The 21660-nt window shown below is 33.6% G+C and overlaps 1 protein-coding gene across 1 annotated transcript in view; it reads right to left on the bottom strand.

The window, feature by feature from the left end:
* Positions 1-21660, bottom strand: part of Cnot6l (CCR4-NOT transcription complex subunit 6 like) — a 110178-nt gene that overhangs the window by 26945 nt on the left and 61573 nt on the right. The window contains exons 6-8 of the mRNA XM_047566020.1: positions 6089-6157; positions 2774-2931; positions 69-223 (exon numbers count right to left, since the gene is read on the bottom strand). Of these exons, the coding sequence (XP_047421976.1) occupies positions 69-223; positions 2774-2931; positions 6089-6157 (382 nt within the window). The remainder of the gene's footprint in view (positions 1-68; positions 224-2773; positions 2932-6088; positions 6158-21660) is intronic.

The following is a 21660-nucleotide window of genomic DNA, read 5'->3' as shown; positions in this document are numbered from 1 at the left end:
AACCAAAGCCAATTTAAATGGGTGATAATTAAATAAATTTACACTGTTTTGCTGTTTCCTTAACTTACTTTTCTGTTTTGAAGAATATTGCACAACCGTCCACATGCTTTCTCTCCTGCTCAGACATGATTTTGGCACGTGACTTTGGAGAAAAAAATCCATCATATCCACGCTCCTTCAATGCTGGCAGAAAGAGAGTGAAGTATTGCTCTGTTTCCACTTCCTGAGATAAAGAAAATTGTTATCTATATGACACAGGGAAACACTGATTAAGACATAAAAATATTTGACATTATGAGTAAGGTATGATTAAGTTCAAACAGTTCACATAATGAATATTATCTGTCTTACCCTATTGTTAACAGCTGCCAAGCTATCATTTAGCAATGGTAGTTTTTTAAACATGAAAGAATCAGAAAGGTGACATGATTTTCTTATGTTCACACAGTTGGTTAGTAATAGGAGTAGGATTATACATCCCAAGTCTCTAGACTTCCAATTTAGAGTTTATTCAAATATAATTCACTTCCTCAAGACCAGTAATAATTAAATGAAGTAAGTTGGGCATATGATATAGGTTAAGGTGATAGGTAATAGTACATTTTATATATAGAGAGGTAATTTTTTAAAGTATTTATTCTTCTGAACTATGGCGTAAAAGACTGATACCCAAGATTGAGAAACAGAAAATCAACAAAAAAAAATCTATGTTTTATAAATGTTTAGGTACCTGAATACCAGTCATCCAAAGGTCTCTCTTAATAATTTAATTATTTTACTTTGATCAACATTTTTAATAAATCTTTCCAAATAAAATAATCAAATACGAAGATGATTTATGTATGAGGATGCTGTTAACAGCATGATTTTATAATAGCAAGAAGTTATAAACGACTAAATGCCCAATAGAAGGGAAAAATTAACTCAAATAATATATGTTGATATAATTAACTGAATTTGAAGAATATTGGTAACATGGAAAATACATTAAGTACAATAAACCAGAAACAAAATATGCTAACAGTCAGTTTTATTTTGAAAATATGTAGGTAAATACAAGTTGGTAAGTGAATAAAAAGGAAATGTGCAGAAGAGAAATAGAAGTTTTAGCATAGCAACTATCTTTGGGGATATGGGAACATGGTCTTCTTTCAACACATCTTATATTTTTTCAGAATTTTCAACTTTTCTAGAAGGAGCACTGTCATACAGTTGTTATAATAAGATAAAGTTTTCTTAAATTATGATGAATTATCTTTCAAACTATACATTATTTAGAAGGGTGTGAGGCTGTTATTACTATAAATAACCAAAAGGTGGACAGTTCAATAACTAAAATAGCCTAATTTTATTTGTTTCCTCCTCCCTCCAATTGTCACTCAATGTTTACAAGAAAATTTAAGTTTTGAAACTTTATTTTATTTCCCAGTCAACATTAAAAAATCAAGATACTCTATTACCAAAAAAAATACTTCAAAGTAGCAGGGTGGGGGTTGGGGGGCTGTGATTCAGTGAGAGCACTTGCCTGGCATGTGTGAGGCCCTGGGTTTGATCCTCAGCACCACATATAAATAAAATAAATAAAATAAAGATCCACTGACAACTAAAAAAAAATTTTTTTAAATAAAAATAAAAATAAAAGTAGCAGGCATGGTGGTACAGGGCTGTAATCCCAGCTACTCAGGAGATTCAAGCAGGAGGATCACAAATTCAGGATCAGCCTAGGCAACTCAACAACACCCTGCTCCACATAAAATTTAAAAAGGGATAGGGATACAGCTCAGTACTAGAGTGCTTGCTTAGCATGTACAAGGTCCTGGGTTTAATCCCCAGTAATAACCCTCACATACACACACAAAAAAATATATACACATATGCATGTATTTATTAACAAATAATCATTTTTAATTAGTGGGTGATACAATACAAATTTTTAAAGCACCTTTAATAAATGGTATTTGAGGTGACAGATAAGTTACTTTGCCTGATTTGATCATTCCACAATAGAAATATCCCACTGTATCCCATTAAAATACACAATTATTATCAATTAAAATGTTAAATACATCTTCAAGCACTTAACATGCTTTGAAAGTTGCTGAGAAAAAAATTACTAATATCTACTCAAATGTTTTTGGTTAATCATCAGTTAAGTATTGAGAAGTGGTAAAACATATTTCATTAAAACACATTTCTTCATTTAAATGATAATATACATTTCTTCATTTATAATGATAATAATGAGGTGTTACTGATCAGAAGACTCTAAGGTCTCCCTCTCAATTCTCCCTCTCCGACTTCTACTATTGGGCCCATTATGAGTCAGTACCTTCATCAGCATTTTACACCTTGGAGACCTGAGGCCTTAAAGGATCTTTAAATGAGGAAGCAAGAATTTTTTAAATTATGTTCATTGTTTCAAAAAGTCCAGCAGACACTGGACATTTTCTAGACTCTATTATAAATTAAATTTATATTCCCCAAAGACTGGCAATCTTCTGTAGATTTGTTCATGAGGTGAATTGCTAACATGGATAATGGGTAAGAGTTCAGAAAATAATAAATGAATACGAGTGCATAGCTGTATTCAGCAAAATAGTTTCACTGTGGAAATCTTTTAAATGCTTATTAAAATTAACCTTTTTATGTTAAGACACGGAGAGAAAATAATTCCTGTTGAGTTTTGCTTGAACACAGAATCTCTCCCAGAGAAGAATCTTCTATTGTTTTGAGTTCGCCTTAAAGTTAAAGACAACTTAATTTCTAGTGTTACCTGAAGACTAATGATATCTGCGTCACAGTTAACAATTTCTTCCATAATTCCCTTTTTCCTGTATTCCCAGTTTAATGCCCAGGATGGGCAATAGCCATATAGCTGCCGGGTAGCGTATTTATCACATAACACATTATAACACATAACTGTGAATGATGCTAAGAAGGGGGAGAAAAAAACAGACAAAAGGGAGAAGATTAGGCAACTTCTTTTAAGCCTGTATCATGTACACAACTGAATAATCACACACACATACCCGAAATATCATCATTGTAAAATGCCCAGAGGAGGAATAAGATTTTGTTAAACTCTACTTCCGAAAACTTCATTGGAATCCATTCCACCAAAGTCCATTTATTCATCTTGAATTAGATTATTGATGTTATAATTGAGATTGAGAAACTTTAAATTTAAAAAAAAATTTAAATCAATATTGATTTTTTGCATGTAATTTGCTTAGAAATTTTTTGTAGAACAAAACTAAATTTTGGTTTCATTCTAATTACATCTCTAATTTCATTACTTCATATTACCAAAATATCCATATTTAATAATTTTTCTGGCCCTCAATGTTCTCTCAGTCAGAAAAGTGTAGACCAATGAAGTTTACTTATAAGAATAACCTTTTTACCAAATGTTCATTTCTGAAACAAAAGTCTCATTTTTAAAATGTCCTTAAACTATAAAAAGACTGTAAGTGGCCAGACACATAGTGCATGCCTATAATACCAGCAGCTTGGGAGGATAAGGCAGAAGGAAAGTGGATAGTGAGTTCAAAGCCAGACTCAGCAACTTACTGAGGTCCAAAGCTATTCAGTGAGACCCTATCTCTAAATAAAAGGGAAGTGGATCAGTGATTAAGTGCTCCTGGGTTCAATCCCTGGAGGGAAGGGGAGGGGAGGGGAGGGAAGGGAAGGGGAGGGAAAGAAAAGAAAAAAGAAAAGAAAAGAAAAGAAAAGAAAAGAAAAGAAAAGAAAAGAAAAGAAAAGAAAAGAAAAGAAAAGAAAAGAAAAAGAAAGAAAGAAAGAAAGAAAAGAAAGAAAGAAAGAAAGAAAGACTGTAAAGAAACTAACAGCCTGTAGAAGATGGTTTGTATACTTGTTACTCAAAATTGTGCTCTAAGTTCCTGCAGCATCAGTGATTACCTGGAACCTCAGAAATGCAGAATCTCTGACCCCACAAATAACCTGTTTAACAAAATCCCCAGTAGATCCATATGCACATGCATGTTAAAATCTTAACAGTCCTAATTTAATAATTTTCTATACTAGATACCCATTAGAATTATGAGCTTTAAAGAGGAGAAAAAAGCTGATACCAACAGTATGATTCCAGACTAAGTCACAATATTAGGTTCCTGATATTTATATCTTTAAAAGTCATACCAGGTGATTATAATGAGCAGATATGGTTGAGAATCCAAGATAAAGTAACACTTAATTGAAGTTGGTTCCATTTCAGATGATGGAAAAGGTATGAAGAGAAATTCAGTTAAATGTTCCCCTGGGTATCTATCTGATGGTCATTTTGTATACTGAGGGCTAAATTTCAGTTTGACTTATTTGTCAAACTTATTCTCTGATCATTTATCTTTGAAATGACCAGAACCATTTCCAAACTACTACACATTGTAAAGTGAGCACTCTGAGTTTACCTTACTCTGCTTCTCTGGATTTGAAATGTCCTTTGGAAACAGGACAAAAGAAGCAAGCTAGTCTTTTATTTGCTTCACTCATATTATCTCTAAGACTTATGAAACGAGATTTTACAGAAAGAGTCATAAACTTTAATTACTGATATATCCAAAATTCTTTATATTAGTATCATGCCTGTAATTTTTAAGCAGAACTGAAAATTAGTTAAGGTGCTATTATCACTACTCTTTTACACTTCATTTCTATCTGGTACCCTTTTCACAACTTTGGCTTAGTTTATCATACTAAATCACAATTAACTGTCATCAGTTATTACTCACATCCCCTTATGCATCAGTAGTTAAAGGCTAGAACTGTTGGTGTCTTTTGTAAGCACTTAAGTCTACTCAAGGAAACACCATAAACACCCAGTCCCTGCCAAATTCCATACTAATTTTTCAATAAAGAAAATCCCAAGAATACATTATTTTGAGAATTCAGCAACTAGTGAAAACTTATTTCTGCTGTTCTTTTTCTTAATAGAACTATAGCCGTGTGATATTAGGAAGGCATTTCTTCAAGGTCACATCCACTCATGTTCAAAGAGGAATTACTCTTTAGAACTAGAAAATGGTGTTTTTAGTATCAGAAAGGAAATAATTAATCACACACTAGGGAAGACCAAGTATAAAATAATGCACCTAATTTAAGGCTTTGTAGAAAGCCTTGGTGTTCTTTTTACTTATACCACCAACGTGCATCCCGATAACAAGTATTATTCATGATAACAATGACACAGAACCTCTTCTAATAGATTGATACTATGGTTCTAGTGTTTGGTGGTTTTAAAAGTTTTACCCTAGGCAGATATAAAACTGTACTGTGTATTATATTTCTCAGTTATTAAAATGCAAATAAAAAAATGGTTACACTTCCCACATTTCCCAATACTAAACCAAATGTTTTGTTCTGAATCCCCTTAACTTAAAAAAAAGTCAAAAATTCATAAGCAGAAGGGTTTTTATATTGTTAAAAATGTACATAATACATTTTAACTGTGATTTATCCTTTAAAAACTATTAAAGTGGCAGTAGCAGTATTCAATGACTGGTTTAACCTTATATTGAAACAGTTGAAATCTTCAATTTTAAGTTGAAATTAATATGAAAATTATTACTCATAATGAAAAAGTCATTGGAAGAAGCCATAATTCATAATTTATTTCAAGCAGAACTCCCAACCTGGAATGTCTAATCTGTCATATAAACATCCTACAAATGAAGTTCTATAAATATCAAACTGCTATTGGTCCCTTCAAAGAGACAAAGTTTCTATTTTCTATATTACTACTGTTCTAGACATGATAGATTATACCCTTAAATTGATCAAATACTCAACCATGTACTATTTCTACAACCCTGAACTGGTATATTTTGTTATCAGTCCCATTAGGTGAATTTATCATCAGTCTACCTCTCAAGGAGGTGCATCACTTTGGAAGATACAAGATAACCTGTACATAAGCCTATCTTAATATGGATTTTAATTATATCCATCAGTATTCTTATAGTCATCTAACCATGGAAGGTAAAATGAAGGCGTGTTAATTATAGATCATGATGCACAAATTTTAAGTATTTTAAATATCTCTGAAAAGAGTCAAGTAAGAATGAGAAACTACCTGATGGCAGAATTTGGTCTCGTTCTTTTAATGTAATCCATGGCCTCGGAGGAAGCTGCTCTGGATGAACTGGGGTGGAGGGGGGAAGAGTAAACATAAGTTAATTTCATGTGTTTCTAAAATCAGCATCACTTAGTTTATAAGGTAAAATCAACCTGGTTTCCATTCAACTGTAAAGGCCCACAAAACTGACTTAAAAATCCAATGCTGAAATTTAATGAGGATTTAGAAACCAAAGGAAATTTAAGAAGAGCTAAGAAGAGAACATAAAACATATTAGAAAAGGACATTAGGAAACTCATTAATGGTATTTTCACTTACATGGTATTTATGAAAGGTACCTACTTAAAGCCTTAAGTAAAATCTAATGTCTTAGTTACAAATGTAAATGTGTTGAGTCAGCCTTGTTTCCTTCCAGGAAATCAAAGCTATGTAAAATTATAACAGGCTGATGAATTAAAATATTCAAACATCTTTAAAACAGAAAAAAAAAAAAAAAACCATTTGAATGTGTAATAAAAATTGAATTTTCTAGTTGGTCTTTTATTTCCTGCTCTTACTTTCTCTCCTTTATAATGTCAGTGCAAAGCAAAAGATAAGAATAGAACTACAATGTTTAAAAAAAAAAAAAAAAAAAAAGGAAGGCACTAGTTAAACATTAAATTGCTCAGTTATGGGTTATCAATACCATGAACTAAAAGCTAGTCAATTACCACATGAAAGAAAATTCACTAAGATTTAACAAACTCTTGTTCTTTCTTTTGAAAATCTTTGCAATTACATAAAATCATTAAAGTCTGCAGATTTGTCCAAGCTATTAGTAGCTGAGAAATGTATTCCTTTAAAACAAAAACACTTCATTTTCATTCAGCTCTGTAAATTTTGACCAAAGTAGCCCAGACCTTTAAGAGTGCCATTTTACTAATCATTCTGGTGCTCCAAACGTCTATTTAAAGTATACTCCTCTGTTTTAGCAACCACACTTTTTAGAGTGGAATGAACATTATTTCACATATTTCACATTTTGGCAGAAAGAAATGAAAGTTATCTAACATGACAAACAAATCATCCAGCTAGTTCAATATATTCAATCCTAGAAAATAATGGTGCCTAATGGGAGTGCCATTCCAGAACCACAGCAACTTGCCTCAAAATTGTATCCTATAAATAGAATAAGAATAAACGAAGAACATTCTAGCAGTTGAAATCCTTATTAGCAAAATCTACCTAAGCTGGTGTGGGTAAAAATTTTTAAAAAATCAAGCTTCTCAAAATAAAACATGTAATTAATGTCAACATTTTGGTGCTTCCCAAATCTTAATTAAAACTATATATCAGCCTAAGTAAAACACATAGTACTTATCAACAACATTGAGACAATATTCAATCTCACTAGTAACCAGGAAAATTTAAAAGATAAGGCAGCATATGTCTACCCAAACTGACATAAAATTTTCAAATTTAATAGTATCCAGGGTTTGTGATGATGTAATAGCTACTTGCATATTTAGCTGGTAGGAATATAAACTAGAACACCTATCTATAGAACAAATTGGCATCAGCTTCTAAAACTTAAAACATTCGTGTTCCTATAAACTAAAAATTTTATTTTCCTGGAATCAGTCCTATCTGCTTAAAGAAGCATTCAAAAAAATATGAATTACCCTATTGTTTATAATAACAAAAACAGAGGTAAACAGCTACATAATATTCATTTTAAGAAAATCTGCTACCTGTTAGAAGAAAAACATAGATACATATTTGTTAAAGTAGAAAGACATCCAAGGAATACTACTAAGAAAAAAAGAAGTAGACAAATATTTAAGGAATAAATGTGATAATTAGAAAATTTAAACCATACACTAAAAAGTTACAGTACAAAATTCCTACTAATATAATTTTTATATGTAAATGACTGCCAGAAAAGTACCAGGAAACACACACAACTTTTAAATGTGATAACCTACACAGAGGAACTGGAATTACAAGTAGAAACCAAAGGAAATTTTAGCTTTAACAGGAATTTTAACATATCTTACAAGGAGCATCAGATACTTGTGTCAGATATATTTAAAGTCAATTGTTTAAAGGCAAAACTGCATGGTCAATGATATGACAAAAGAAAGGAACAGAGAGATATATGGGCTACTATCACATAAAATAAATAAATCTACTGGTGACCTAGTATGCCAAAGACAACACCCCCAGCAAAACCTGACTACCACCTCATCCCACCCACACCGCACAGTGGCTGGCAGCAGTAGATCTGGATCTGTCCATGGTGAGGATGTCAACTGAGCCTGGAAAGGACAAGAGAACTTACATGCAAAACCTAAATAGGCAATTTGTGTGTTAAAACTCCAGCTTCAGAAAGAATCAAGAGCCTCTCAACAATTTTTACAAGTAATTACAAATTCCCTTGAAACAAATGAAAACACAGTGAACCCCAGGCAAAGAAGTTATTGGATAGGGGGGGGATCAAATAGAATTCATCAAACTGAAAAATAACCAAAATTTTAAACATCTTGGAAGGGAGCAAACACAGAGATAACAAAAGATAACCAGTGACTGTGAATAAATTAACAGAACTTAATCAGAACAAAAAGAAAAAAAGGCTTTAAAAAAAGAGAACAGAGGGGCTGGGGAGATAGCTCAGTCGGTAGAGTGCTTGCCTTGTAAGCACAAGGCCATGGGTTCGATCCCCAGCACCCAAAAAAAAAAAAGAGAACAGAGCCTGAAGGAACTATGGAACTATATACCAAAGACCTATATTCATATCATCAGAGTTCTAGAAAAAGAAAAAGAATGTGTTGGTGAAGAGAGTATTCTAAGAGGTAAAGAAAAAAGATTTCCAGATTTGTGATAGAAACAAACCTAAAAATCCAAAAAGGTGAACAAACTTTAAGTGTAATAAACTCAAAGAAATCCATACCAAAATGGACTACAAATAAATTTCTGCAAACCAAAGAAATAATTTCAGAAACATGAGATAAATGACACATTACCTAAAGGAGAACACCAATAAGAATCACACTGGTATCTAAGGAAATAGCATGTTAAAGGCTGAAAAGAACTGTCAACTGCAAATTCTATAACCAGCAAAACTATCATTTAGGAGTCAAAGGAAATAAAGATTTTAGCAGACAAAGGAAAATTAAGAGACTTTGATCACTTACAGAACCACCCATAAAGAATAACTAAAGGAAGCTCTCTAAACAGGAAGAAAAATACAGCAGAAGAAACAAAACATAAAAAAGGAAAAAATGGAATGGCTAAAATTAGGGATAAATACAATAGACTATCCCTTTCCCTAACAGCTTCTTAAATATATTCTATGTAATGGCTAAAGCAAAAAATTATAATCATACCTATTCTAGTGCTCAGTGCAGGTATCTAGTATTTACTAAAAATGAAAAGTAAAAGTAAAATCTTAGTTGATTGAGTAAAAAACATGACAATTATATACTGATTACAAAAAAATCTCAAATACAACAAAAGAAAGTTGGAAATAAGAGAATGGAAAAAGATACACTAAAACACAACATTGATTTTTAAAAACCAGAAATGGCTATATAATATGTTTCAGAACAAATAAAATACTAGAAACACAAAAGGTCATTTATTACATATTGATAAAATTACCAATCCACTAAGATATAGCAATCCTAAATATGTATGTTTTAATCAACAGCTTCAAAATATCTGAAACAAAAAAATGACCAAGTTGAGAAGAGAAAAAACAAATCCATTATTGTAATGAGTGATTTTTTTTTAAGCTATCGATGGACATTTATTTATTAATATGTGGTACTGAGAATCGAACCCACTGCCTCGCACATGCTAGGCAAGTGCTCTACCACTGAGTCACAAACCCAGTCCCTATAATGGGCAATTTAACATCCCCAAATCACCATTTGAAAGGACTAGATAGGAAATTAGAAATTAGAAGAATCGACCACCATCACCAAGACAATCTTAACTTTTATTTATAGACAATTCCACTCAATCACTGTAGAATATTTAAGTTTTTCAAGAGTCTGTGGAGGGGCTGGGATTGTAGCTCAGTGGTAGAGCACTTGCCTAGCATGCATTGAGGCACTGGGTTCACTTCTCAGCACCACATATAAATAAATATAATAAAGGTCAATTGACAACTAAAAAAATTAAAAAAATAAAAAGTCTGTGGAATATTCAGCAAGATGGACGGTATCCTGGATTACAATACAAACTTCAACATATCAGAGAACTGAAATAATTTTTCAACTGATCACAAGCTGGAATAAAAATAATAATCAACTGAAAGACAACAGGAATACCTTTTTTAAACACTTGTAAATTAAATAACACATTTCCAAACAACTTCTCAATCAAAGAGGAAGTCTCAAAGGAAATTAACAAAATACAATGAATTGAATGACAATGAAACTATACTGTATACCAAAATTTGTAGGGTGCAGATAAAAGTAGTTCTAAGAGGGTAATTCACAGTGCTACATGCTTAAGTTAAAAAAGAGGAAAGATTTCAAATCATAATAGAAATTTCTACCTCAAACTAGAAAAATAATAAACCCAAAACAAGCAGAGGAAAAAGGTTAAGATACAGAAAGGTTAAATAAACAAAAACATACAATGCAAATATGAAGCAAAGGAGAACACAGGTATTTTTTCATGTAGTTATATTGGTATCAAAATGAATTTTAAAAAGAACAGCACAATGAAAAAAGATTTAAATAACTAGGAATATGAAACATAAAAATTAACCCTTATTATATATCATTAAAAAGCTAAAAGAATAGGAATACACAGTAGAATGGATCTGACAACTTCCCTATGCACATATACCAGAACACCACAGTGAATCACCACATCATGTACAACCACAAGACTGTGATCCCAATTAGAATAAGATGTACTCCATGTTTATATAAATACGTCAAAATACACCCTTCTGTCATGTATATGTAAAAAGAACAAAGAAAAACAGAGGAATCTACAATCAAAAAGGAGGATTTTAACAGCTCTTCCAAAAATCAATGAGACCAAAGAAATCACTAAATATATGTAAAACATGTTCAAACCATACAATTAACAAATCTAACCCAGTATATATACAATTTTGTAATAAACACAAAAGGCATATTCTTTCCACGCATACATTTAACATTTGTCTTTTCGGGGCTACTGGGGAGGTGGGTACTGGGGATCAAACCCAGTGGTGTTTTACTATTGAACTGCACACATTCCCAACCCTTTTTATTTTGAGACAGGTTTTCATTAAGTTCCTGAGGCTGGCCTCAAACTTGCAATCCTCCTGCCTCCTGCAAGTAGCTGGGAATACAGGCATGTACTGCAATGCCTGGCTTGACATTTAACATTTATAAAAATTAAGAATGAGCTGGTTAATAAATTACAAATTCTTTTAACTTTAAATCAGTTAGAATAAGTTCTCTGACCACGAAAGAACAAAGAAAACTAGAACTCCTTTAAAAACACAGAAATAAGATTCTAAATGACTAATAGGTCAAAGAAGATATGATTGAGGGATATTAGAAATTGTGCTGAAAAAAAAAGTAGGCCGAACTGAATGATAATGAAAACGATGCAAACTAAAACGTGTGAGATGCAGCTAAAAGTGATGTTTAAAGAGAGACTTATAAATGAATATTTTGTAGGGGAAGAAAGAACAAAAAGTTAATGACAGATTTCATCTTAAGTTAGAAAAAGAATAGCAAATGAAACCCAAAGAAAGCTAAAGAAAGTAATGATACTAAAACATAATAAAGAGAACCAAATGAAGTCAGAAAATAGTTCTTTTTTTTTTCCCCCCAAAAGAAAATATTCTATGAAGTAAAACAAAGGCAATAAACTACCATCTCAATTGGAAAAGATATCACCATCTTTTGGACGTTAACACACTGTAAAAAGGAATTTTGAACCACTCTATGTCAATAAAGATTTAGATAAAATATTCAAATTTACAGAGAACACAACATTTAGAAAATGAAGGAAAAACAGAAACCCAAATAGGACCATAGTTATTAAATTAAATCAGTAATTCCAAACTTCCTACAAAGAAACCTCAGAACCAGATATGTTTTGCCAAATATCTAGGATTAAAAAAATATATCAATCTCAAACTCTTTCAAACAATAAGAATTCTCCACAAAGTTTAGAGAGTCAATATAACTTTCATATTAAAACCTGATAAAAACAATGAAGAAAGAAAATTACTGGCCAATAAGATTCAAACACAGATACAAACAAGTCTAAGTAAAATAGTAAACTGAGCCTGGGGATAATATGTTGAAATAATTATAATATACCACAACATATTTGGATTTACTCCAGGAATACAAAGGTAGTGTAACATACAAAAAATAATCAATATAGTTATTATACTAATAGAATGAAGGTTAAAAATCATCTTATTCTCTCAACAGAGAACAAGCATATGGCAAAATTCATTTTAAAACTCTCCTGGCTGGATACAATGGCACTTGCCTATAACTCCAGCTATTTCACCAGACACAAAGATGGTGAGTTCAAGGAAGGCCTGGGGAAAATGACAAGACCCCATCTCAAAAAACCAAACAAACAAAATGTTCACTGGTAAAGCTTATCTATATAAAAACCACTGTGAGTATCACATTTAATTATAAATTATTAGAAGTTAATAAATTGTGAAATTTGACAAGGATGTTCACTATCACCACTTTCAATTAGCAGCTTCACTAGTGGTCCTAGCAAGTGCAATAGGTAAGGAAAATAAATAAATAAAATACATAAGGATTACGACTGTGGATGCAATTCTGTAGTAGAGCACTTGCCCAACAAGCATAGGCCCTAGGTTCAATCCCCAGTACCATGAAAGAGAGAAAGAAAGGAAGAGAAAAATAAATAAATAAATAAATAAATAAAATAAAATAAAATATATATATATATATTAGAAAGAAAATAGTTCTTAAAAAGGGTTTCTGGGTTTTCTGCAGGTTTGCGTTGTGAAGATATTTAACTTTTGCTTGTCTACTTTTGGTTTTAGAAAAGTTAAAGCACTGTTTACCCCCTTTGTCTACTGTGATCACCTGCAGTCTGCCAGCATATCAACGCCTTTTTCGAGTGCAGATCGCTCACTGTCAGGCACCTATCATCTGCCATTTGACTGCCTCTTGCCTGTCCATCGCCTGCCTTTCACCTACCCATCACCCACCACCCAAGGTTCACCTCCCGATTGGCCAACAGCTGCCAGCACACTGACGGCAGACCGCCAGTGGAGTGCCAGCTGCCAGTTGTTGCCTGGAAGTTCTCTGTCACAGTACCTGTAGGTTTGGTTACACGTGACTACCGCCATTTTGAGACAACAGCCAGGCCCCGTAGAACCCCTGGCTGGACTGACTGAGCCCCATCTCCAGGATCCCTCAGCCCAACCGATCGCTCCCTGCCTCCAGGGCCCTCTCATTGACTGACTGCTCCCTGCCACCAGGAACCCCAAGACCAACGGACTGCGTTCTATCACCAGGATCCCAGACCGACTGATTACACCCGGCCTCCAGGATCCTGCAACCACACCAAACACACCCGACCTCCAGGACCCCTGCCTGACCAACCACACCCCACCTCCAGGACCTCCAGAGACCATGTCCACACCCCAAGCTGCAGCTCCCCATTTGCCAACACATTTGGAAGCCAGAACAGCCATCCTGGATAATCCTGGAAGCCGTAGCTCCAATCTTTAGGTGGGGCAAATCCCATCCTGAGATGCCTGCTGGAGACTTGAAGCTCATTGTCAGGTACCTCTCATGCATCAGGCTACTGAAGACCTGAAGGTTTTGAATACTATATGACTGATATACTGTAGATTTTCTTTTTTCTCCTTATTGAAAAATCTTAAGTTTTTATTTCTTTACTTTTTTTGGCTCTCTTTTTTCTTTTGTTTACCTGTTCTCTCAGAGTCTCTTTCTCCCTTTTTGCATGCTAACATCCAATTTCTTTTGATTACACTCTCACCCTTTCTATTATCTAGAACTTCTGTATATTCTTTTCTTATACCATTAACAGCCACATTCTACATCCCTCTGCATCCTCTTTGTCCTCCATTAGAAACTGCAGACCTTATTACAAATCTGTTTGTTATACTGAAGATAAATCTTGAACTAATTGTGTTTATTTTAACAATCTTGTTATTGTCCTCATAGGGACTATTTGGTCTAGGATTGCATTGTGTCTGAATTGGGCACTGCTAATATTGATCTCCCCTTAAAGAAAAGGTTTTGGAAACCTATAGGGCCACTATAAGCCTATAGGGGGAAATCTGCAATACCCCAGATCTGCACTGCTAGAGGGGAAGATAAATGAACAACATGAAATAACAAGGGAAGAAAATGATCCAAACATAACTAGATTCTATATTAATAGAATCCAATGACAGTATGGTAGAAGAAATGTCAGAAAAGGACTTCAGATTATACATGATTAAGATGATTCACGAAGCAAAGGATGAGATAAGAGAGCAAATGCAGACAATGAATGATAATACCAATAAGCAATTGAAAGAGCAACTGCAAGAAGCAAAAGATCATTTCAACAAAGAGATAGGGATTCTCAAAAGAAACTAAACGAAAATCCTTAAAATGAAGGAAATAATAACCAAAAAAAAACTCAATGGAAAGCATCACCAAAAGACTAGACCATTTGGAAGACAGAACCTCAGACAATGAAGACAAATATTTAATCTTGAAATAAAGTTGCCCAAACAGAGAGGATGGTAAGAAATCATGAACAGAATCTCCAAGAACTATGGGACATCATGAAAAGACCAAATTTAAGAATTATTGGGACTGAGGAAGGCACAGAGATGCAAAACCAAAGGAATGAACAACCTATTCAATGAAATAATATCAGAAAATTTCCCAAGCCTGAAGAATGAAATGGAAAATCAAATATAAGAGGCTTACAGAACACCAAACGCACAAAATCACAACAGGTCCACACCAAGGTACATTACAATGAAAATGCCTAACATTCAAAATAAAGATAGGATTTTGAAGGCCGCGAGAGAAAGGCATCAGATTACACATAGGAGGAAACCAATACGAACAGCAGCAGACTCCTCAACCCAGACTCTAAAAGCTAGGAGGGCCTGGAACAACATATTTCAAGCTCTGAAAGAACATGGTTGCCAACCAAGAATCCTATATCCAGCAAAACTAACCTTCAGATTTGAAGATCAAATAAAATCCTTCCATGATAAACAAAAGTTAAAAGAATTTACAAATAGAAAGCCTGCGCTACAGAATGTTCTCAACAAAATATTCTATGAGGAGGAAATGAAATACAACAATGTAGGTCAGCAAAGGGAGGAACTACCTTAGAGAAAACCACTCAAAGGAGAAACCAAGCCAACTTAAAAACCAAAAATAAGCCCAAATGACTGGGAATACGAATCATATCTCAATAATAACCCTGAATGTTAATGGCCTAAACTCATCAATCAAAAGACATAGACTGGCAGAATGAATTAAATAGAAAGAACCAACAATATGCTGCCTGCAAGAGACTCATCTCATAGAAAAAGACACCCACAAACTAAAAGTGAAAGGATGGGAAAAAATCTACCACACACATCAACTCAGTAAAAAAGCGGGAGTTTCCATCCTTATATCACATAAAGTGGACTTCAAGCCAAAGTTAGTCAGAAGGGATAAAGAAGGATATTTCATACTGCTTAAGGGAACCATAAATCAGGAAGACATAACGATAGTAAATATTTATGCCCCAAACAATGGTGCATCCCTGTACATCAAACAAATCCTTCTCAATTTCAGGAATCACATACACCACAACACAATAATTCTGGGGGACTTTAACACACCACTGTCACCACTAGATAGATCTTCCAAACAAAATCCAACCAAAAAAACCACAGAACTCAATAACACAATCAATAACGTAGACTTAATAGACATATATAGAATATTCCATCCATCAACGAGCGGATTCACTTTCTTCTCAGCAGCACATGGAACTTTCTCAAAAACAGACCATATGTTATGCCACAAAGCAGTCCTTAGGAAATGCAAAAAAATAGAGATACTGCCTGTGTTCTATCAGATCATAATGGACTGAGAGTAGAAAAAAATGACAAAATAAAAAGCAGAAATCACTCCAACACCTGGAGACTAAATAATATGCTATGGACTGAAACATGGATAACAGAAAAAAACAGGGAGGAGATAAAAAAATTCTTAGAGGTCAATGAGAATGACGATACAACGTATCAAAATCTCTGGGACGCTATGAAAGTGGTACTAAGAGGAAAATTCATTGCATGGAACGCATTGCAGAAAAGAATGACAACTCAACTAAATGACCTAACATTACAGCTCAAAGCCCTAGAAAAAGAGGAACAGAATAACAGCAAAAGTAGAAGACTGAAAATAATTAAAATCAGAGCTGAAATCAACGAAATTGAAACAAAAGAAACAATTCAAAAATTGACAAAACAAAAAGTTGGTTCTTTGAAAAAGTAAACAAAATAGACAAACCCTTAGCCACACTAACAAAGAGAAGGAGAAAATTCAAATTACTAAAATTAGTGATGAAAAAGGAAATATCACAACAGACACCACCGAGATGCATAACATAATGAGAAGCTACTTTGAAAATCTGTATTCCAACAAAATAGAAACTACCAAAGACATTGACAAATTTCTAGAGACATATACTCCTCCCAAACTGAACCAGGAGGACATACACAATTTAAATAGATCAATATCAAGCAATGAAATAGAAGAAGCCATCAAACACCTACCATCCAAGTAAAGCCCAGGACCAGACGGATTCTCAGCTGAGTTCTACAAGACCTTCAAAGAAGAACTCATTCCAATACTTCTCAAAGTATTCCAGAAAATAGAAAAGGAGGGAACCCTATCAAATTCAGTCTACGAAGCTAATATTACCCTCATGCCCAAACCAGGCAAAGACAGATCAAGGAAAGAAAATTTTAGACCAATATCCTTGATGAATATAGATGCAAAGATCCTTAACAAAATATTGGCAAACTGTATCCAAAAACATATTAAGAAAATTGTGCACCACCATCAAGGGAGTTCATCCCTGGAACGCAAGGATGGTTTAACATCCGGAAATCAATAACGTAGTCCATCATGTCAATCGATTTAAGGATAAGAATCATGATTATTTCGATCGACGCAGAAAAAGTGTTCAACAAAATACAACACCTCTTCATGGTCAAAACATTAGAAAAAATAGGCATAGTAGGAACATACCTGAACATTGTAAAGGCTATTTGTGCTAAGCCCAAGGCCAACATCATTCTTAATGGAGAAAAACTGAAAGCATTCCCTTTAAAAATGGGAACAAGACAGTGATGTCCTCTTTCACCACTTCTATTCAACATTGTCCTCGAAACTCTAGCCATAGCAATTAGATAGACTAAAAAAATTAAAGGGATACGGATAGGAAAAGAGGAACTTAAGCTGTCACTATTTGCTGATGACATGATTCTATATTGAGAGGATCCAAAAAACTCCTCCAGAAAACTTCTAGACCTCATCAATGAATTCAGCAAACTAGCAGGCTATAAAATCAACATGCATAAATCTAAAGCATTTTTATACGCAAGCGATGAAACATCTGAAAGGGAAATGAGGAGAACAACTCCATTTTCAATAGCCTCAAAAAAAATAAATAAATAAAATACTTGGGAATCAATCTAACCAAAGACGTAAAAGATCTCTACAATGAAAACTAAAAAACACTGAAGAAAGAAATTGAGGAAGACCTTTGAAGATGGAAAGACCTCCCATGTTCTTGGATAGGCAGAATTAATATTGTCAAAATGGCCATACGACCAAAGTGCTATACAGATTCAATGCAATTCCAATTAAAATCCCAATGATGTACCTTACAGAAATAGAGCAATCAATCATGAAATTCATCTGGAAGAATAAGAAACCCAGAATAGCTAAAGCAATCCTTAGTAGGAAGAATGAAACAGGGGGTATTGCAATACCAGAACTTCAACTATACTACAAAGCAATAGTAACAAAACAGCATGGTATTGGCACCAAGATAGACAGGTAGATCAATGGTACAGAATAGAGGACACGGACACAAACCCAAATGAATACAATTTTTTCAGACTAGACAAAGGGGCCAAAAATATGCAATGGAGAAAAGACAGCCTCTTCAACAAATGGTGCTGGGGAAAACTGGAAATCCATATGCAACAGAATGAAACTAAACCCCTATCTCTCACCCTGCACAAAAATCAACTCACAATGGATCAAGGACCTTGAAATCAGACCAGAGACCCTGCATCTTATAGAAGAAAATGTAGGTCCAGATCTTCAACATGTCGGCTTAGGACCAGACTTCCTCAACAGGACTCCCATAGCACAAGAAATAAAACAAGAATTAATAACTGGGATAGATTCAAACTAAAAGCTTTCTCTCAGCAAAGGAAACTATCAGCAATGCAAAGAAAGAGCCTACAGAGTGGGAGAAAATCTTTGCCACTCATACTTCAGATAGAGCACTAATTTCCAGAATATATAAAGAACTCAAAAAACTCTACACTAAGAATACAAATAAGCCAATCAACAAATGGGCTAAGGAAATGAACAGACACTTCACAGAAGAAGATCTACAAGCAATCAACAGATACATGAAAAAATGTTCAACATCTCTAGTAATAAGAGAAATGCAAACCAAAACTACACTAAGATTCCATCTCACCCCAATTAGAATGGTGATCATCAAGAATACAAGCAACAATAGGTGTTGGTGAGGATGTGGGGAAAAAGGTACACTCATACATGGCTGGTGGGGTTGCAAATTAGTGCAGCCACTCTGGAAAGCAGTGTGGAGATTCCTTAGAAAACTTGGAATGGACCTACCATTTGACCCAGCTATCCCACTCCTTGGCCTATACCCAAAGAACCTAAAATCAGCATACTACAGAGATACAGCCACATCAATGTTCATAGCTGCTCAACTCACAATAGCCAGACTGTGGAATCAACCTAGATGTCCTTCAATTGATGAATGGATAAAGAAACTGTAGTATATATACACAATGGAATATTACTCAGCTATAAAGAATAAAATTATGGCATTTGCAGGCAAATGGATGAAACTGGAGAATATCATGCTAAGTGAAATAAGCCAATCTCAAAAACCAAAGGACAAATGATCTTGCTGATAAGTGGATGTTGACACATAATGGGGGGTGGGAGGGGGGCAAGAATAGAGGAAGGAGGGACGTATAGAGGGAAAAGGGATGGGAGGGGTGGGGGGGAAATAACAGATTGAGACAAACATCATTACCCTATGTAAATGTATGATTACATATGGTATGCCTTTACTTCATGTACAAACAGAAACAACATGTATCCCATTTGATTACAATAAAAATAAATTTAAAAAAGAAAGTAATAAAACTGTCATTATTTGCAGATGATAAGAGTGTACAAATTGAAATGAAAAATGTATAGGATTAAGAATAGTTTAGCAAAGTGTTTGAAACATTTTAGCAAGGTATTTAGCAAGTGTTTAGCAAAGTAGCTCTGTATCATAAATATACAAAACTCATATTCCTCAAATCAGTAACTATCTTATGTTCAAAAGATTTTATAAGAGCATCTAAAGTCAATACTTAGAATATAAAATGTGCAAAACAAACATCAAACTCAATAGAGAAATTATAGAAGCCATGGATAAATGGAAGAATAAGATCCACTGTCATAAATATTATCAATTATCCCAAGGCAATCTATAGATTAAATATAATCCCAAATAATATCCTTATATTTTTAGAGAAGGGAGAAAAATGGAAAACTTGCTTCCAAAACTTTTAATAAAAATGTAAGGTAAAAGCACCACATGGCCAAAGCTAGTCAAGTTTTGTCACAATCATATAAAGAGGGAAAAGTTACCCTACTTTTCATTAAAGCTATCATTATTAAAGACATTGTTACACTGCTATAAAGATTAATGGAGGGCTAAGGTTGAAGCTCAGTGGCAGAGTGCTTGCCTAGTACGTGAGGCACTGGGTTCTATCCTTAGCACCATATAAAAATAAACAAAATAAAGGCATGCTGTCCATCTACAACTACAAAAAAATTTTTAAAAAAGGACCAATGGAACACAAAGTGACATCGAAATCCACGCACGTATGAGTTTGTCAAGATAAACCCAACCACTATGTATAATTATAAATCTCTTAAAAAGGAAAAGAGAACCAAGAGACCAGTTAGGAATTATCCTAGTGAGAAGGTAAGATCTGAGGGATTAAAAAAAAAAAAAAAAAAAAAATACATATATATATATATAAATCTCTAATAGAAAGACCAACGTACCAACAAAAGAGAACAAAGAATCCAAAAACAAACTCATACATACACTGACACTTGATTTATTACAAAGATAGCACTAAATTTAAAAAAAAAAAAAAAAAAAAAAAAAACCCAGAATGAAAAGGGCAGTCTCATCAGTAAGTGCTTCATGGTCAATATAATACACATCTGGAAAAAGCATGAAATTTAATTCCTACCTTATACAAACATTAATTCCAGGAAGGTTACATCTCTTAAGTATAACAAATAAAAAATATGAGTGTCTAAATAACACAGAACATGCTCATGATCATGTGGTAGCAAAAAATTCTTAAAGAGCACACAAACATTACTATATCAGGAAAACTCAGTAAACTGGAGTATGTTAAAGTAGTTCTGTTCTATAAAAGACAAACCAAGCATAGGAAAAGGTATTTACAACATACATACATCAAACAGCTTATATCTAAAACAAATGAAGAATTCCTTAAAAATTACATTAAACATCAATTACTGAGTTAACTGACTATATCTAAACAGACGACAGTAAGGTAGAAACAGCACAAATGATGTGCATAGCTTAAAATTTTCACATATTTCTAGTCCTTAATGAAAAGATCTCTTATGAACATGCTAATTTATCTTCCATCAATCAAGTCTTTTTAACCAAAATATTTTAAATGATATTAATTGTTTTTCCCCTATTATAAACCCCTACTTTTTGTTTATGGGAGGGAAGGTATCTTTCTTGATAGAATTAAAAAAGAATAAAGCCAAAATATTGTGATAAGGGCTTCTATATAGAAACATCTGATTTCTCAAGCTGTTTCAGAATTCTGTATTTTAGAAAGATATTATTCCAAGAAAACTATATGAATTCAAAGTACTTACATACTTTTACCTGCATTTTGAAAACTGGCAAAAGAAAAAAATTTTAAGAAAAACCCTTACCAGCCTTCTTATGGATGGAATACAACCATTTCAGTCCCATGACTCTAATGTTAATTTTAAAACCTGGTGCATACCTGAAATTCCAGCAACTAAGAAAGCTGAGAAAGGAGGATTCCAAGTTTGAAACCAGTCTCAACAATTTAGCAAAACACTCAACAAGTTAGTAAGACCCTGTCTTAAAATAAAAGATATAAAAGAGTTGGGGATGGAGCATAGGGGCAAAGGACCCCCAGGTTCAATTCCCAGTACCAAAAATAAAAACAAAAA

This window comes from Sciurus carolinensis, chromosome 10 (assembly GCF_902686445.1).
Source record: "Sciurus carolinensis chromosome 10, mSciCar1.2, whole genome shotgun sequence".
NCBI classification, from domain to species: Eukaryota; Metazoa; Chordata; class Mammalia; order Rodentia; family Sciuridae; genus Sciurus; species Sciurus carolinensis.
This window is presented reverse-complemented; position numbering and strand designations above follow the sequence as displayed.